General features: G+C 42.0%; 1 protein-coding gene across 1 annotated transcript in view; it reads left to right on the plus strand.

The window, feature by feature from the left end:
- Positions 1-18940, plus strand: part of LOC106606711 (ras guanyl-releasing protein 3) — a 61685-nt gene extending 42745 nt beyond the window's left edge. Inside the window, exons 13-17 of the mRNA XM_014203070.3 lie at positions 235-382; positions 3921-3957; positions 4082-4231; positions 4325-4689; positions 12422-18940. Coding sequence (XP_014058545.2) covers positions 235-382; positions 3921-3957; positions 4082-4231; positions 4325-4689; positions 12422-12430 — 709 coding nt within the window. The 3' untranslated portion in view covers positions 12431-18940. The remainder of the gene's footprint in view (positions 1-234; positions 383-3920; positions 3958-4081; positions 4232-4324; positions 4690-12421) is intronic.
- The last annotated feature ends 550 nt before the right edge of the window (positions 18941-19490 follow it).

Genomic DNA, 19490 nt, shown 5'->3' on the forward strand with positions numbered 1-19490 from the left:
AATCTGCAGGCAAACACTCTGAAGTCACAACAGAGTTACGTCTGCAGCTGGAGCTGCCACAAACCACCTGGGTGTCTGATCTAGAGCATTTTTCTAGGTCTCTCCATGTCTGGATAAAACAGAAATAAGGGTTGGGATTTACTGTAATGTTTGCAGAAAAAGAGCTGTCATTCTCTCCATCGTATTATTCTCTTATCTGTATTCTTTGTCTTTCTCCCCCCCCCCCCACTCCAGAGATGGCCTGATTAGTAAGGATGAGATGATGGCTTACTTCCTGCGGGCCAACCCCTTGCTCCAGTGTCAAATGGGCCCTGGTTTTATCCACAACTTTACGGAGATGACGTATCTGAAGCCTACCTTCTGCGAGCACTGTGCTGGATTTGTATGTATACTGTGCACGTTGTGAGAAACATGTACTGTTTATGCTCAGAGACACAGCGCAGTTTTGGTTGGAAGAAAAGTATAGGCTTTCTGGTAGTTTCTGTTAGAAACTCTGCTATATATTGCCGTCAACTTAGTGGAAGCCCTCAGCCAGCTACCAAATGATACAGTGCTGAGAGAAGATGTCCATCTTTATTCCTTGAAGTTGATACCCCATGGCTCTCATTTACAATAATGTGTGGCTCGGTTAGTAAAAGCACGGCACTAGCAACACCAGAGTAGTGGTTTCGATTTCCCCTGGGGTCACAAAAAAATATATATAAAAAAAAATAACAAAAATTGGGAACTCACTTGTCACTTTGGATAAAAGACCAGCTACTTAAATGGCATACATCACAGTAGTACAGTAAATGTATTGGCCAATGCAGTTTTAGGAAAGCAGTGTGAAACCCCACCATCAAAAATACCTGTAATGAACACGATGGGAGACAGAGAGCTGGTTTCAAGCGCAGGGCGCAGCAGGTGTTTATTGTACAGGACCACAGAAAGCAGGAAGCTGGGTCCAGGGGCAGGCAGAAGGTCATACACAGGGGGTCCAACAAGGCAACAGTACAGGCAAGGAAAAGGCTAGTAACGTCATCCAGGAGATCAGGCAATAGGTTGATAACAGGACATCCGATAGGCAAAAGGCGTATATATTTTGTAAAACATACTGTGAAGTCATAATAGGACATTACAGTATATATCAAACTTTATATGTATGTTTATACTTTACAAACATACATTTTCACTATGTAGTTCTCAATCTATAGTAGATAAACCAGTAGGTTTAACAAATGGTTAAGTGATTATCAATGGCCTCCCGGGTGGCGCAGTGGTCTAAAGCACTGCATCGCAGTGCTAGCTGTGCCACTAGAGATTCTGGGTTTGAGCCCAGGCTCTGTCACAGCTGGCCGTGACCGGGAGGCCCATGGGGCGGCTGGGTTAGGGAGGGTTTGGCCGGCAGGGATATCCTTGTCTCATCGCGCACTAGCGACTTCTGTGGCGGGCCGGGCGCAGTGCACGCTGACCAGGTCGCTAGGTGTACGGTGTTTCCTCCGACACATTGGTGCGGCTGGCTTCCGGGTTGGATGTGCGTTGTGTCAAGAAGCAGTGCGGCTTGGTTGGGTTGTGTTTTGGAGGACGCATGGCTCTTGACCTTTGCCTCTCCTGAGTCTGTACGGGAGTTGCAGCGATGAGACAAGACAGGAACTACTACCAATTGGATACCATGAAATTGGGGAGAAAAGGGGGGTAAAATAAAAACAGTGATTATCAATTAAAAGCATTTGGATTAAGTAATAGTAAAATGTGTTTAAGAAATTAGAAGAAAATCATATCAAAGGTAATGTGAGCATTGCCTTGTGAAAGGCAATTACTTTAGATTAATCACTGATTAAGTTTGGTGAAAAAGTGACTGATTTTGTCTGTTATACTTAGTCAATTGAAAATGTGCTTAGAGTTTTGAAACAACTGCTTTTTTAATGGTCTGTTTTGAATTTTGGTCACATTTTACTTGGAAAGTCCGGATTTCCCATCTGTATAAAGGCTTGCGAAAGTATTCACCCCCTTGGCATTTTTCCTATTTTGTTGCCTTATAACCTGGAATTTTTGGATTTTTGGGGGGTTGGTATCATTTGATTTACACCACATCCTACCACTCTGAACATGCAAAATATTTTTCTTGTGAAACAAACAAGAAATAAGACAAAAAACTGAACTTGAGTGTGCATAACTATTCCCCCCCCCCAAAGTCAATACTTTGTAGAGCCACCTTTTGCAGCAATTACAGCTGCAAGTCTTTTGGGGTATGTCTCTATAAGCTTGGCACATCTAGCCACTGGATTTTTGCCCATTCTTCAAGTTCAAGGGTTCTGCTGGTGTACAGCAATCTTTAAGTCATACCACAGATCCTCAATTGGATTGAGGTCTGGGCTTTGACTAGGCCATTCCAAGACATTTAAATGTCCCCCTTAAACCACTCGAGTGTTTATTTAGCAATATGTTTAGGGTCATTGTCCTGCTGGAAGGTGAATCTCCATCCCAGTCTCAAATCTCTGGAAGACTGGAACAGGTTTCCATCAAGAATTTCCCTGTATTTAATGCCATCCATCATTCCTTCAATTCTGACCAGTTTCCCAGTCCCTGACGATGAAAAACATCCCCACAGCATGATGCTGCCACCACCATGCTTCACTGTGGGGATGGTGTTCTCAGGGTGATGAGAGGTGTTGGGTTTGCGCCAGACATAGCGTTTTCCTTGATGGCCAAAAAGCTCAATTTTAGTCTCATCTGACCAGAGTACCTCCTTCCATATGTTTGTGGAGTCTCCCACATGCCTTTTGGCGAACACCAAACGTGTTTGCTTATTTTTTTCTTTAAGCAATGGCTTTTTTCTGGCCACTCTTCCATAAAGCCCAGCTCTGTGCAGTGTACGACTTAAAGTGGTCCTATGGACAGATACTCCAATCTCCGCTGTGGAGCTTTGCAGCTCCTTCAGGGTTCTCTTTGGTGTCTTTGTTGCCTCTCTGATTAATGCCCTCCTTGCCTGGTCGGTGAGTTTTAGTGGGCAGCCCTCTCTTGGCAGGTTTACTGAGGTGCCATATTCTTTCCATTTTTTAATAATGGATTTAATGGTGCTCTGTGGGATGTTCAAAGTTTCTGGTATTTTTTTAACCCCAACCCTGATCTGTACTTCTCCACAACTTTGTCCCTGACCTGTTTGGAGAGCTCCTTGGTCTTCATGGTGCCGCTTGCTTGGTGGTGCCCCTTGCTTAGTGGTGTTGCAGACTCTGGGTCCTTTAAGAACATAACATGTGTGTATATATACTCAGATCATGTGCCACTTAGATTGCACACAGGTGGATTCTATTTAACTAATTATGTGACTTCTGAAGGTAATTGGTTGCACCAGATCTTATTTAGGGGCTTCATAGCAAAGGGGTTAATACATATGCACGCATCACTTTTTCATCTTTTCCATTTCACTTCACCAATTTGGACTATTTTGTGTATGTCCATTACATGAAATCCAAATAAAAATCCATTTAAATTGCAGGTTGTAATGCAACAAAATAGGAAAAACGCCAAGGGGGATGAATACTTTGCAAGGCACTGTAGATGCTCTACAAATGCCCATACTATCTGTTGATAAGTAACTGCAGGCTATGGTGTTGGTTAGGTTTAGAATAATGGTTAAGGTTAGAGTTAGGGTTACTAGATAGTTGAAATGTTATTAACAGTCTGTAGAGAATCTATAGCTGGACTATCCAAATAAAGTGTTACTGAATTTTATGCTAAGAGTTGTGAAAGTATACTTCATATTTGTGCAAAATGCACCAAAGCGATTGTAAAAAAAAAACGGTATTACACAATGGTTTACACTGACCCCTCTGACCATATTTGCAGCATGAATATGATTCCACATTACAAATCCTAACATTCCTTTGTATTTTTCCACCTCCCTCCAATTCCTGCCCCTCTGGACATGTTGCTCTTAGCTCTGGGGAATAATCAAACAGGGATACAAGTGCAAAGGTAGGCTCTATGGACTGTAATGTTCACATGTGTATAGAACTACATATTTAAGACATTTGGCATTTCTCAATACATGCACTGTGAGGGCTTTGGCGTGACGGTACTGTTATGTGTTCTGTTTCAGATTGTGGCGTGAACTGCCATAAGCAGTGCAGGGAGCTGTTGGTACTGGCCTGTAGGAAGCTGCCGCATTCCACCTCTTTGCGAAGAGTCTCCCCTGGAGGCCTGACCCACAGCTCTCTACCCAGCAGCCCCACCATGCCCACCTTCAAGGGTACAGCAGCACTTCAGTGATACACCAACAGCGTTTCAACTAACACGGTCTTGGTCAGTGTATTTCATTCCTGTCATACTGTCCTCCATGCAGATGAGGACGAGATGTTTGAGTTCCCCTCGGTGACACCTGGAGGTTCTGACCTGGAGCATAAGTCCATCACCCTGATGACGGGCTCGGCCCAGCGGATCTCTGTGGGTTTACAGCGGGCCACTACCAGCCAGGCCACGCAGACGGAGCACCTGTGGCCAGAGCACACCTGGGGGGCTGGGGACGGGGGCTCCCACACCTTCCCCAAGATGAAGTATCGACCACACCGGCAGGCCTCCAAGAGCAAAGGCTTTGCACGCTGGGAGAACGAGGCCCAGGAGGAGCCCAGGGGTCGGCGGGAATCCCAGAAGCAGACGGACAGACCTGCAGAGGTGGTGCAGAACGGGATCATACCACACAGAGAGAAGGTAATTGCTGCTGAGGTGTGTGTGTATGTGTGTGTGTTGAGTGTGTAGATGGATCAGGGGATCTCTGTATATTGGTCTGTGTGTTGGAAAGTGTGAGTACCTGTGTGAGTACGGTGTGTGTGTGTGTGTGTGTGTGTGTGTGTGTGTGTGTGTGTGTGTGTGTGTGTGTGTGTGTGTGTGTGTGTGTGTGTGTGTGCGTGTGTGTGGCGTGTGTGTGTGTGTGTGTGTGTGTGTGTATTGTTTTGTGTCTTTAGGGAAGGTTAAGGTTATTTTAATTATCTGTGACACAACATATGTCACATTGAGTCTCCCATTATCATTCATTCTCCTCCAAGTGGTTATTATCCACATTCTGTTTGTTCATGTTGATCCTATCTCATGGATGTTTGAAGACTGTCTTTTTCTTTCTAATAAAAGCCCAATTACAGCCTTACAGTTATTATTGTGTTATACATGTTTTCTTATCAAGCCCCAAATGGATAACCTGGCCGGGTCAGATTCAGGGATGGAGAATAACACAGTGAATGATTAATCTATTTTACCTATGGCCTCACAACCTGATAATATTTTGTTATTAAAGCCTCATTTATTTCCCTCCCCTTGGAAACAAGGGATTCAGTTACAGGGCACAGAGGGGCATTTTCTCTTTCATTCATTGGGAGTATCTAGATCAGGGATCATCAACTCAATTCAGCCATTGGCCAATTTTTTATTAAACGGATGGTCGGGGGGTCGGATCATAATAAAACAAATAATTTGTAGACTGCAAATTGACCGCAAGAAGCCTAAACAGATATAATATTTGACTAAAACATAATCATTTCAATCCTTGATTACATTTGGGGACATTGCCCTGCGAAGGGTGCTGTCTTTCGGATGACACGTTAAAACGGGTGTCCTGACTCTGTGGTCATTCAAAATCCCATGGCACTTATTGTATGAGTAGGGGTGTTCCAGTGTTGTAGTGGTGAAACAGTGACATCCACTCTGAATTACCTATAAATGATAAATCCCATATTGGTCTTTCACAGTCAGGCCAACCCAAGCTGTACTGTGCAGTAGGCCTACTATTGAAACTGAGTCCGAAGTTCACAGGTTTCAGATTTTCCCACATTTTCCAGGTTTTCGTTCTCAAAGTCACACTATTTTAAACAGAAAAACATCAAAATGATATGTTCTAAGCCCATAACAATGGTTAATCCACATTAGGAGACCACTTGTGAGTTACTGGATAAACTATGACATTTAGATTTTTGAGAGTAATTACCCTTTAATTCAAGTGTGCAGGCACCTAGCACTATTGTTTGATTAGCAGTGTAGCACACGAGATGGAGTTCGCAAAATAAATGGCCACTGGATTAATGCAAATAATCATCATGATATCATTCTGACAACAAGGCATGGGCTACTTTGTAGCTAGTTAACATTTAGAGGTTTTTGGGAAAGCCTTTCCATCTACCAGAAGACGGTTTGGTCTATCGTTTTACTTCATATTATGAGGCATGTCTTACCTTGCTTCGAAGTAGCCTATAGCCAAAGTCCCACCATAGAAAGATTGCCTCCACATTTCTAACGGATAATTCAATCTCTGTCCATGAAACAGCATGCATGTGGGGTGCGTATTTCAGAACTGTGTTTTCCGCTAATTGCATTTTGGAACATTCACGTATAGGCCTACTACCGTGTGTACATTGCTGCACCTAAAATGTGAAGAAATAATAGTATGATCAACATTTGAAGCTAAACATTCCGATCTGTTCTATCAGCCCTATTTATTGATACGGCCCATACCTCCACTACACTACTGTGATACGCATTGTGGGGATTAAGAAGTGAGTATATGCAATGCCCACTGAAAAAGAAGTGGGTATACCTGCGTATACCCTCCACTAGACCACTGGGGTGTTCACCCTGGTTTCATGGATAAATTCCCAACCTAGCTACATTCCATCATGGCCACCTAATCATCCCCTTCATTCCGAGTTGGCATAAATCACCTCTCCACCTGATAGCTGAGGTGGAATTAGCGTTCTGGCACAAAAATGGTTGCCGTGCATCACTGAGATGGGTGCTACACATTGATGGTGGATGATGTGAGTTTCCCCCTACTATGTATAGCACTTTGAGTACCTCAGTTGGTAGAAAAGCGCTACACAGGCCTAAATCCAATCAATTATTATTTATTATTATTTGTATAAGATCACATATGTCTCTCTATTATGCCTGGAATATTCGGGCACAAATTACCAAAATTAAAATCACTTGAAGTTGATTTCCTGTTGTTTTAAAGTCTTTTATGTCCAACAATGAATTTTTTTTTAAAGATGGTGGCTTGTGTCAAAAAGTTGATTTTCATCAGTTTACAGAGGTTAAATAAAGACCTGATATTTTGGCTCAAAACAGGGCGTTGAATATTTTATCGAGACAAATCATGCTGTTATAACCTGAGGCACTAATAGTATTATTAGGTCAAGAATATTTGGATATACATGAAAGGATGGAAGGTGACTTGCGAACATGCTGGCTCCTCTATTTTTAGACATTCAATCAAACATATTTGCAAGTGGTTTCCATCCTAAGAGCCTCAGTAAAACTCACTACCAAATATTGCTTTATCCCATTATGAGATACTGTATTTAGTATTTATTATTATCCCCATTATACTCTTCCTGGGGTCCAAATATGGTTAAAACAACTACATCAAAACACAACCGTCTACATCGTAAATAAAAGAAAACATCAAAAGACATTACATTATTACTCAATTATTACAAACATTCAATATAAAATCCACAATACCATAACATTACTGTGTGTGTGTATGTGTAGAGTTAGGACTGTTACGATGACCGTATTACAGCCACAATGGCCACACACTCAGCCCAAGGGCACAACCGCCACTGGCCGCAAAAGGCATGGCTTTTTTTAGGGGGCATTACGGCCACACAAAGGGGATGCCGCCGGGAAATTTGAGGCATTATCAAGTGTTTCTCAATTTGTGAATGAGAGACTGATGAAGTGCAGTGTAGCCTGCGCTAAAAACAAAGAGGAGGTCATGCCTTTCAAACAACTTTTTTCAAATCATCATTAGAGTCCCATCATGCAGTGTTAGACGGTATTAAAAATCAAAACATATAGCCAAACGTTTGAAAACAAACTGAAGTTGCATAAATAACTCTAAATTAAGCACATGGTAGGACCTATTTCTTTGTTAACCGCTCAAATCATTTGAGGAAAATATCCTTTCTATTTTATTCAGCTATGTTCAATTGTACTCTTAATAATATAAAATAATTCCACGGAATTCTAAACAAATCTTGTCTGCTAAATGAACTAGTGTAGCCCACAGCCATATGGCCTAGCCAGATCAGGACCTGCTAAATGAACTAGTGTAGCCCACAGCCATATGGCCTAGCCAGATCAGGACCTGCTAAATGAACTAGTGTAGCCCACAGCCATATGGCCTAGCCAGATCAGGACCTGCTAAATGAACTAGTGTAGCCCACAGCCATATGGCCTAGCCAGATCAGGACCTGCTAAATGAACTAGTGTAGCCCACAGCCATATGGCCTAGCCAGATCAGGACCTAACATAAGGACAACTCAGAGTATGCTATTCTGAAAATGGACTACATTTTCTTCATATCATGTTTCTTTAGACCTGTCTAAAACAAATAATGGATTTCTTGTGTGGTGTAGGCTAAATTACATAGATTTATTAGACTTGCGTGGAAGCCAGGAGATGCTAAATGTGTTTATGTTAATTAACGGTGAGTTACTGTGGGACTGCCAGTTATTAGCACGACAATCAGCGGCTGACAAAATGTCATGACCACCACAGCCCGTGTGTGTGTGTGTGTGTGTGTGTGTGTGTGTGTGTGTGTGTGTGTGTGTGTGTGTGTGTGTGTGTGTGTGTGTGTGTGTGTGTGTGTGTGTGTGTGTGTGTGTGTGTGTGTGTGTCTCTTCACAGTCCGCAATGTGCTGTGAGGTGCTTTCAACACGTCAATACCTCTCATAAAGAAGTAGTGGTGCAGTCAATCTGATCTGTACTTTGAGCCAGGAGAGATTGACATGCATATTATTGATATTAGCCCTCCATGTACATTTAAGTGCCAGCCGTGCTGCTCTGTTCTGGGCCAACTGTAATTTGCCTATGTGCTTCCTTTTGGCATCTGACCATATAACTGGGCAGTAGTCCAGGTGTGATAAAACTAGGGCCAGTAGGACTTGTTTTGTTGATAGCGATGTCAAGAAAGCAGAGCAGAGCAGCGCTTTATCACAGACAGACCTCTCCCCATTTTAGCTACCGTTGCGTTAATATGTTTTGACCATGTCAGTTTACAATCTTGGGTTACACCAAGGTTTAGGGTTTAGTGAATGATTTGTCCCAAATTCAATGCTTTTAGTTTTTGATACAGTGAGGGAAAAATGTATTTGATCCGAAGCTGATTTTGTACGTTTGCCCACTGACAAAGAAATGATCAGTCTATAAATTTAATGGTAGGTTTATTTGAACAGTGAGAGACAGAATAACAACAAAAAAATCCTGAAAAATGCATGTAAAAAATGTTATAAAATGATTTGCATTTTAATGAGGGAAATAAGTATTTGACCCCCTCTGCAAAACATGACTTAGTACTTGGTGGCAAAACCCTTGTTGGCAATCACAGAGGTCAGACGTTTCTTGTAGTTGGCCACCAGGTTTGCACACATCTCAGGAGGGATTTTGTCCCACTCCTCTTTGCAGATCTTCTCCAAGTCATTAAGGTTTCAAGGCTGACGTTTGGCAACTCGAACCTTCAGCTCCCTCCACAGATTTTCTATGGGATTAAGGTCTGGAGACTGGCTAGGCCACTCCAGGACCTTAATGTGCTTCTTCTTGAGCCACTCCTTTGTTGCCTTGGCCGTGTGTTTTGGGTCATTGTCATGCTGGAATACCCATCCACGACCCATTTTCAATGCCCTGGCTGAGGGAAGGAGGTTCTCACCCAAGATTTGACGGTACATGACCCCGTCCATCGTCCCTTTGATGCGGTGAAGTTGTCATGTCTCCTTAGCAGAAAAACACCCACAAAGCATAATGTTTCCACCTCCATGTTTGACGGTGGGGATGGTGTTCTTGGGGTCATAGGCAGCATTCCTCCTCCTCCAAAGAGCTCCATTTTGGTCTCATCTGACCACAACACTTTCACCCAGTTGTCCTCTGAATCATTCAGATGTTCATTGGCAAACTTCAGACGGGCATGTATATGTGCTTTCTTGAGCAGGGGGACCTTGCGGGCGCTGCAGGATTTCAGTCCTTCACGGCGTAGTGCGTTACCAATTGTTTTCTTGGTGACTATGGTCCCAGCTGCCTTGAGATCATTGACAAGATCCTCCCGTGTAGTTCTGGGCTGATTCCTCATCGTTCTCATGATCATTGCAACTCCATGAGGTGAGATCTTGCATGGAGCCCCAGGCCGAGGGAGATTGACAGTTCTTTTGTGTTTCTTCCATTTGCGAATAAACGCACCAACTGTTGTCACCTTCTCACCAAGCTGCTTGGCAATGGTCTTGTAGCCCATTCCAGCCTTTTGTAGGTCTACAATCTTGTCCCTGACATCCTTGGAGAGCTCTTTGGTCTTGGCCATGGTGGAGAGTTTGGAATCTGATTGATTGCTTCTGTGGACAGGTATCTTTTATACAGGTAACAAACTGAGATTAGGAGCACTCCCTTGTGCTCCTAATCTCAGCTCGTTACCTGTATAAAAGACACCTGGGAGCCAGAAATCTTTCTGATTGAGAGGGGGTCAAATACTTATTTCCCTCATTAAAATGCAAATCAATTAATAACATTTTTGACATGCGTTTTTCAGGATTTTTTTGTTGTTATTCTGTCTCTCACTGTTCAAATAAACCTACCATTAAAATTATAGACTGATCATTTCTTTGTCAGTGGGCAAACGTACAAAATCAGCAGGGGATCAAATACTTTTTTCCCTCACTGTATATAGCAGGCTGTTTTGTCGGCTGTTTGAACCAGTGCTTTTGTATTCTTGGGTAACGGAATTATTTTTCAGGCCTAAGGAAACACACTTTCCTGTCGGCTTAGATTGAGGAGATGGCAAATAGGAATGGCAATATAGTCCGCTACCAACCTCAGTAAAATCCGTCCTTGTTGTCAGTACCTGGGGGTTTGTCATTATTGATAGACAACAATAATTTAAAATGTTCCACACTCACTTTACAGAATTCAAAATTACAATGCTTGTCTTTCATAATTTGGTCAGTTATGCACAGACATGAAGGTTCAGAGTTTGTTGTTGGCATGTCATGCCTAAGTTTGATAATCTTGCCAATGAAAAAGTCATTAAAGTAGTTGGTAATATCAGAGGGTTTTGTGATGAATGAGCCATCTGATTCAACGCAAGATGGAGCTGAGTTTGCCTTTTTCCCCAAAATATAATTTATGATGCTCCAAAGATTTTACTATAATCTTTTACATTTCTTTTTGTTTCATAGTACAGTTTCTTCTTCTATTTGTTTAGTCACATGATTTCTCAATTTACAGTACGTTTGCGAATCGGCTGTGTAGACAGACTTATTTGCCATTCCTTTTGCCTCGTCCTTCTCAACAATAATGCTTCCATTTCTCGTCAATCCACAGGGATTTAGCCATTTTTACAGTCAGTTTCTTGATTATTATACTGAACAAAAATATAAACGCAACATGTAAAGTGTTGGTCCCATGTTTCATGAGCTGGATAAAAGATCCCAGAAATGTTCCATATGCACAAAAATATTATTTCTCAAAAATGTTGGCCACACATTTATTTTACATCTCTGTTAGTGAGCATTTCTCAGTTTCCAAGGTAATCCATCTACCTGACAGGTGTTTCATATCAAGAAGCTGATTTAAACAGAATGATCATTGCACAGGTGCACCTTGTGCTGGGGACAATAAAAGGCCACTCTAAAATGTGCAGTTTTGTCACACAACACAATGCCACAGATGTCTCAAGTTTTGAGGGAGCGGGCAAATGGCATGCTGACTGCAGGATTGTCCACCAGAGCTGTTGCCAGATAATTTTCTGTTAATTTTTCTACCATAAGCCGCCTCCAATGTTGTTTTAGAGAATTTGGCAGTATGTCCAACCGCAGACCACGTGAAACCACGCAAGCCCAGGACCTCCACATCCGGTTTCTTTACCTGCGGGATCGTCTGAGACTAGTCACCCGGACAGCTGATGAAACTGAGGAGTATTTCTATCTGTAATAAAGCCTTTTGTGGGGAAAAACTCTGATTTGCTGGGCCTGATTCCCCAGTGGGTCGGCGTATGCCCTCCCAGGTCTAATTCATTTATTGAAATTTACTGATTTCCTTATATGAACTGTAACTCAGTAACATTTTTGAAATTGTTTTCATAAATATGTCAAGTGCGGCGTCTGGTTGCTCCTCAATAAACAATACAACACAATATTCTTATATCTTCAACATAGGAATCCCTACAGAACCTCTTGTATGAACTCTTATACACTATTTTAGGCCCAGCCTTCAGAACGTAAAACCATATCATTGGCCAATTTGTTACCAATGCAATCTAATTGTAAATAAAAACAAGAATACAATAACTGAATGTCTATTTACAGTAGTGACTTCTTGGGAATACCTGGCTAGTGTGTTCCTGTCTTCTCTCCTCTATCGTGAGCTCTGAGTATGTGACTACAGTGCGTGTCTCTCCTCTTGCACTCAGGACAGCTGACTTGGAGACACCAAGGGCCGAACCCAGGGCTCCAGGAGGCCCTTGGAAGCCCGCATCAGGAAACTCTCCTCACTGGGCGAAGTACTTGGCTGCTTGAGGCCCCCGTTTGGTGACCTGGAGTAGGATGGACTTCCTCTGACCTATCCAGACAGGTCTTCAGTGAACCGCATATGAATACTGATGTTTAATCCCGAACCAGGGATGTGAGTGATGGGACTGAAAAAGCCCTTGTCCTCAATGCTGCCCAGCTCTACACACCCTGCCTTCACAACCCAATCAGTGTCATTGGAAAAGGATCCTGGACAACTTACAGTACATGTGATTTAGGTTTGTTGGGCCTCACCAGTGTTTGACTGACTGAAAGTAAATGAGCGGGTGTCCACCTGTGCCTGTATGAATGTCGGAGCATGTACATGCTTCCTATTTAATTTGTGTGTGGTCTGTGGAGCACATATGTGTGGTATCTACTGTTGATTTGCTGAAAAAATTAAGTTATTTGGGTCACGTGGCTTAGTTGCAATAATGTATAATGTTTGTATAATAATTCTCACATTTTGAGGACACTGTGAACGTTCTATGATGGACTGGGTGGGGGATGCAAAGTGAGAATAAAAAAACCAACATTTTTAGTCATTTAGCAGACGCTCTTATCCAGAGCGACTTACAGTAGTGAATGCATACATTTCTTTCTTTCTTTTTTTCCGTACTGGCCCCCCGTGGGAATCGAACCCAAAACCCTGGCGTTGCAAACACCATGCTCTACCAACTGAGCCACACAGAATGCATTTGGAGATGTGAGAATGTGTTAAGAGATCAAGATGTAAAGCAATAGAAAGTTATAGGTGAAGATGAATATGAGGGAAAAAGTGGCAGGTACATTGTTTATAAGGGTAATGGATTAAAAGTGTCAGGTACATTGTTTATAAGGGTAATGGATTAAAAGTGGCACCAGCTTCATGTAGCATGACAACTGATGATCGTTTATGTGCCAGTTCTATATCTTAGTCTGGAATACAATAAATGGTACTTGCTGTGTTAGCATAAGGTAAAGTACAATACAACCACTGATACTTCTTTTATAAACTTAAGGAATAGTTGTCTTTTGGTTAGTCAAGAAAGCGTTATTGTTTTCAGCCTTATTATTTCAAAGGGATTTGAACTCTGTATCCCATCAGAACAATGAGGTAAACTACAGATACTTTACATGTATTTATGGGTTTAGGTATGTGATATTTCATACAGTCAGGCGATTCAATGTTTAAAGTATTCCGGTTATATCAAAGCATTGCAGGCTGAATATGTGAATATGGGTCAACAATGTTTCTCATTGTCCACATAAATGGAGACACCATTTGAGTGACCTTTGACCTATTTTCATCAGCTGAAGAATCAAGCCTTTTGCATTCAGGCAGAGGTAATGGAATCTCCACTAAGCCTTCAGTCAGTGGAGCACTGATTACGCACTTGCTTACAGTTGCACCAGGTGTGAGTCCAGGTGCTTGTGCTGTGGTTGCCAGGCATCAGTTGAGTGAGCAGGTCAGTTCCTCCATCACCAAGGATACAGCAGGGTTACGTAAGGGGAGGGAGTGTATTTTCATCTGTAGAGAGACTTCTTGTAGGGCCTCAAGGTAGGGACAAGTAGGTACGGGCAGGTGAGTTTGACAAGGAGGTCTCTGTAATGACAGTAGAGTCTGACCTTCTGTTCGACACAGTAGGACAGAGCCAAGAACAGGACTGCAGGATCAGAGGGCTCCATGTTGGGGGAGGAGCATGGGGGAAATATTGTGTATAGTAGCAAGAGATATCCAAGGCTTCATATACAAGAATTAAAAAGGTCCAATGCAGCTGTTTTTTTTATCTCAACATCAAATCATTTTTGTGTAACAATTAAGTACCTTAGTGTGATTGTTTTCAATTAAAATGGTCAAAAAGAAACAAATAGATTCTTAGCAAAGAGCAATTTCTCAAGCAATAATTTTGCTAGAACTGTCTGGGAGTGGTCCGAGAGGGGAGGGGAAAACTAGCTGTTATTGGCAGAGAGGTTTGGAACTCTCTTTCTTATTGGTTTATTAACTCATTTACCCCCTGGTGATGTCACCAGGCAGACCAAAGCTCTGTCTCACCAAAACAGGCTGAAATTTCAGGCAGTCTTTTCAAACAGCTCTTACGCAAAGGGCATTATGGAAATATACTGCATATAAAACACAGGAAATTGCGTTTTTGACTGCACTGGGCCTTTAAGGGATGACAATGATTCAGTGCTTAGTGGGTGACACGAGTCAGAGCAATATCGCTCTCTTTGCTGCTGGACTACTCATAGATAATGTGTTGTTCCTGCAAGGTCTCCTAAACCCACAGTATCATCATACCTGGCTGAAATCAAGGACAGCAAAGTGTTGTGATGCCACAGAGGTTCTTTCCATATGCTTGGCTGAGCTGCTTTCGAGTACATTGGTCTGCATAAGTTCTCATTGATCTTGTTGCCAGATCTTATATAGCTCTACTGGGGTTGTTACGTGTTGGGTATTGAGAACATACACATGCATGTATAATGTTACACTAATGAATGCCACTAATCTGACCTTTGAATTCTCTGCTTGTCTCACACTCACAGACACTTTTATATACAAAAGTATGTGGACACCCCTTCAAATTAGTGGATTTGGCTATTTCAGCCACACCCGTTGCTGACAGGTGTATAACATCAAGCACACAACATTAGCCGTAGATTGGCCTTACTGAAGAGCTCAGTGACTTTCAACGTGGCACCGTCATAGGATGCCACCTTTCCAACAAGTCAGTTCTTCAAATTTCTGCCCTGCTAGAGCTGCCCCGGTCAACTGTAAATGCTGTTCTTGTGAAGTGAAAATGTTTAGGAGCAACAACAGCTCAGTCGCGAAGTGATAGGCCACAAAAGCTCACAGAAACGGGACCGCCGAGTGCTGAAGCACGCAGTGCCTAACAATTGTCTGTTGCAACACTCACTACCGAGTTCCAAACTGCCTCTGGAAGCAACGTCAGCACAGGAACTGTTTGTTGGGAGCTTCATGAAATGGGTTTCCATCAGTGGAGGCTGCTGAGGGGAGGACAGTCCATAATAATGGCTGGAACAGAGCAAATGGAATGGCATTAAACACATGGAAACCATGTTTGATAAGATGGCGTCGAAGAGGATGGCTGACGTTTTACATGCTCCTAACCAACAGTTTTTTTGCAACTTATTTTTTAACTTATTTTGTACGTAATGTTGCAGCTACCGTCTCGTATGACTGAAAATAACTTCTGGACATCAGAACAGCGATTACTCACCACAAACTGGAAGAAGCTTTTTCCTTTAACGAATCCAACGAGAAGGATATACTGCTCTCCCGGGAACAGGCCCAAATCCCCGTCATTTGCGTGAAGAAAAGACGGAGGAAAAGAGGGAAAAGGGCGGGCTGCCTTCTGAGAATCCGTAGGCGAGCACGTAAACTACCCCTGCCATCCGTTCGACTTGCTAACATGCAATCATTAGAAAATAAAAATGATGATTACCCTACCAACGGGTCATTAAAAACTGTAATATCTTGTTTCACTGAGTCATGGCTGAATGACAACACGGATAATATAGAGCTGGCAGGATTTTCCATGCACCGGCAAAACAGAGAAGAAGCTATGTCTGGTAAGACGAGGGGTGGGGGTGTGTGTCTTTTTGTCAATAACAGCTGGTGCGCGATGTCTAATATTAAAGAAGTCTCGAGATATTGCTCGCCTGAGGTAGAGTACCTTATGATAAGCGGTAGACACTATCTACCAAGAGAGTTCTCATCTATATTATTCATAGTCGTCTATTTACCACAACAGACCGACGTTGGCACTAAGACTGCACTCAACCAACTCTATAAGGCCATAAGCAAACAAGAAAATGCTCATCCAGAAGTGACGCTCCTAGTGGCCGGGGACTTCAATGCAGGAAAACTTAAATCCGTTTTACCAAATGTTTACCAGTATGTCACATGTGCAACCAAAGGAAAATAAACTCTAGACCACCTTTACTCCACACACAGAGATGCATACAAAGCTCTCCCCCGCCCTCCATTTGGCAAATCTGACCATAATTATATCTTCCTCATTCCTGCTTACAAGCAAAAACTAAAGCAGGAAGTACCAGTGACTCGCTCAATATGGAAGTGGTTAGGTGACGCAGATGCTACGCTACAGGACTGTTTTGCTACACAGACTGGAATATGTTCGGGGATTCATCCAATGGCATTGAGGAATATACCACCTCAGTCACCAGCTTCATCAATAAGTGCATAGACGACATCCGGTGACCATACGTACATATCCCAAACAGAAGCCATGGATTACAGGCAACATCTGCATCGAGCTAATGGCTAGAGCTGCCGTTTTCAAGGAGCGGGACACTAATATGAACGCTTATAAGAAATCGTGCTATGCCCTCAGACTAACCATCAAACAAGCAAAGCGTCAATACAAGTTTAAGATTGAATCCTACTACACCGGCTCTGACGCTCGTTGGATGTGGTAGGGCTCAAAAACTATTATGGACTACAAAGAGAAACCCAGACGCGAGCTTACCAGATGAGCTAGAATCTGGGTTTGGTGGATGCCAGGAAAACGCGACCTGCCCGAATGCTTAGTGCCAACTGTACATTTTGGTGGAGGAGGAATAATGGTCTGGGGCTGTTTTTCATGGATTGGTCTAGGCCCCTTAGTTCCAGTGAAGGGATATATTAACGCTACAGCATGCAATGATATTCTAGATGATTCTGTGCTTCCAACATTGTGGCAACAGTTTGGGGAAGGCCCTTTCCTGTTTCAGCATGACAATGCCCCCATGCACAAAGCGAGGTCGATACAGAAATGGTTTGTCGAGATCGGCGTGGAAGAACTTGACTGGCCTGCACCGAGCCCTGACCTCAACTCCATCAAACACCTTTGGGATGAATTGGAACGCCGACTGCGAGCCAGGCCTAATCACCCAATATCAGTGCTCGACCTAACTAATGCTCTTGTGGCTGAACGGGAAGCAAGTCCCTGCAGCAATGTTCCAACATCTAGTGGAAAACCTTCCCAGAAGAGTGGAGGCTGCTATAGCAGGAAAAGGGGGACCAACTCCATATTATTGCCTGTGAGTTTGGAATGAGATGTTTGGCGAGCAGGTGTTCACATACTTTTGGTCATGTTGTGTAATTATCACAAAATGACTTTATTGCTTGTTTTGAAAAAGGTTCTGAGTTATCATGCCTATAAGGGATATTACGACAATGACAACTTCACTTCTACAACGACATACTTTGTTTGTATTCGGGACACATTCCAACAAGACTTTATATTATTTCTGTTAAATTATTGTCAACAATATTGATGACACTATTATCAACATTAACTGGTCTACTTGAGAAAAGTGTGTTCTCACTTGATTGTACGTTTGTCATCTATTTTCATACTGTCTAATGTATTGTTTATGGAGAGCATTTTCTAGCTTTGTTTAATTAATTAGCCATTCTGTGCCAATTTTATTTTATTTGTTGATGTGGCAAATTTATACACATTTTTATAATGTACTGTATAAAACTACAGATTTTCAGCACCTAGTATTCAGTTTCGAATTGTCAGATTGTTATTGAAAGTTACCACAGAAAACTCTCATTCAATGCTTTCCTGAAATCAATCATATGGCAGTGTTTTTACTCCTTGTGTATTTTTGAAACAGTGCAATGTACCTTCTCTAGCCCTGTTACCTGCTGACAGTCTATGTTTGAGGGAAAAGTAAAGCCAACACATATTCTGAGGCCAAAAAAAATGTCACTGCAGTCCAATATCAGATGCATTATTAGAGAGACAGAATTCACCAACTAATCAAAACTTGAATACTGGATTTATGTTTATAATATGAATGCACCCCTGGCTGAAGCTGAAGCGCAGCTGGGTCATGCAGCAGGACAATGATTCAAAACACACAATCAAGTCTACATGAAAATGGTTAAAAAGCAACAACAAAAAAATGCAACTTCATAGGCTACATCTAAATATATACATTACCTTGGTCAAAATGAACATTTTTATGTATGTGTTAAACGCATTACCTTGATGGATTATGTTGGGGTTATGGTCTTTAAAAACATAGTGTATTTTTGAACAAAGGAAAAATAAAGAAAAATAAGTGATGATAATATAATGTATTTATAGAACTTTTACATTATTCCTATGAACCATCTGCTGTTAGTAGCCTACTCATTCACAATATCTTTTCATATTTCACTATTATGTATAAATCTGCTCTATACTGTGTTTCAATGTTGTCCTGCTCCATCTTGTCGACCATGTGCTATGGGTTGATTTGCCAATTCTGTCTTCTTTCTCTATCTCTGCTTAGTAGACCTATGTGTGTTGTATCTTCACTGGGGGGGCACCATGTCTTAAAGATAACACCTGGAGTGCTAAGAATGATGTTTCTCTATATGTGGCATGTAATCTATCGACCTTTACACTGTAAACGACCAAATAAAAAATCGACTCCTGTTTATCAGACTGGAGTACCAGTATTTTTTACATGTTGAACCAGTGGGACGTAGAGAGGGAAGATGGGGTGTCCACAACAGGATGTCTCCCACAGAGAGCAGGTACAGGTCAATTTAGATCTAATTTAGAAAGAGGAAGCAACATCTGGAAAAATGCCTTTCATGTTCTATTTAGATGTCTGAAATCACTGTCATCTAAAGTGAACTGGGAAATGTAAACATGTAAAATGTGTGTTATCAGCCACCACCCTCTAGTGGTGGCTAAATGGCACAGACCGTCTACAATTTATCATTGTAAATCAAACATGCCAAGTGATATGGAAGCTCGTTCCTGCCACGAAAAAAATGAACCTGACTACCAGTTATGAGATAGTAAGTCAGAATTATGAGTCTTTGTCATGAGATGTGTAAGTCATAATTCAATTCATAAGTCATAATGAGATACTAAGTCAATTATGAGATAGTAAGTCGTTATTATGAGATAGTAAGTCATTATAATGAGATAATTACTTACTATCTCATAAATGACTCAC

This window comes from Salmo salar, chromosome 01 (genome assembly GCF_965601325.2).
Source record: "Salmo salar chromosome 01, fSalSal1, whole genome shotgun sequence".
In the NCBI taxonomy this organism is placed as follows: domain Eukaryota; kingdom Metazoa; phylum Chordata; class Actinopteri; order Salmoniformes; family Salmonidae; genus Salmo; species Salmo salar.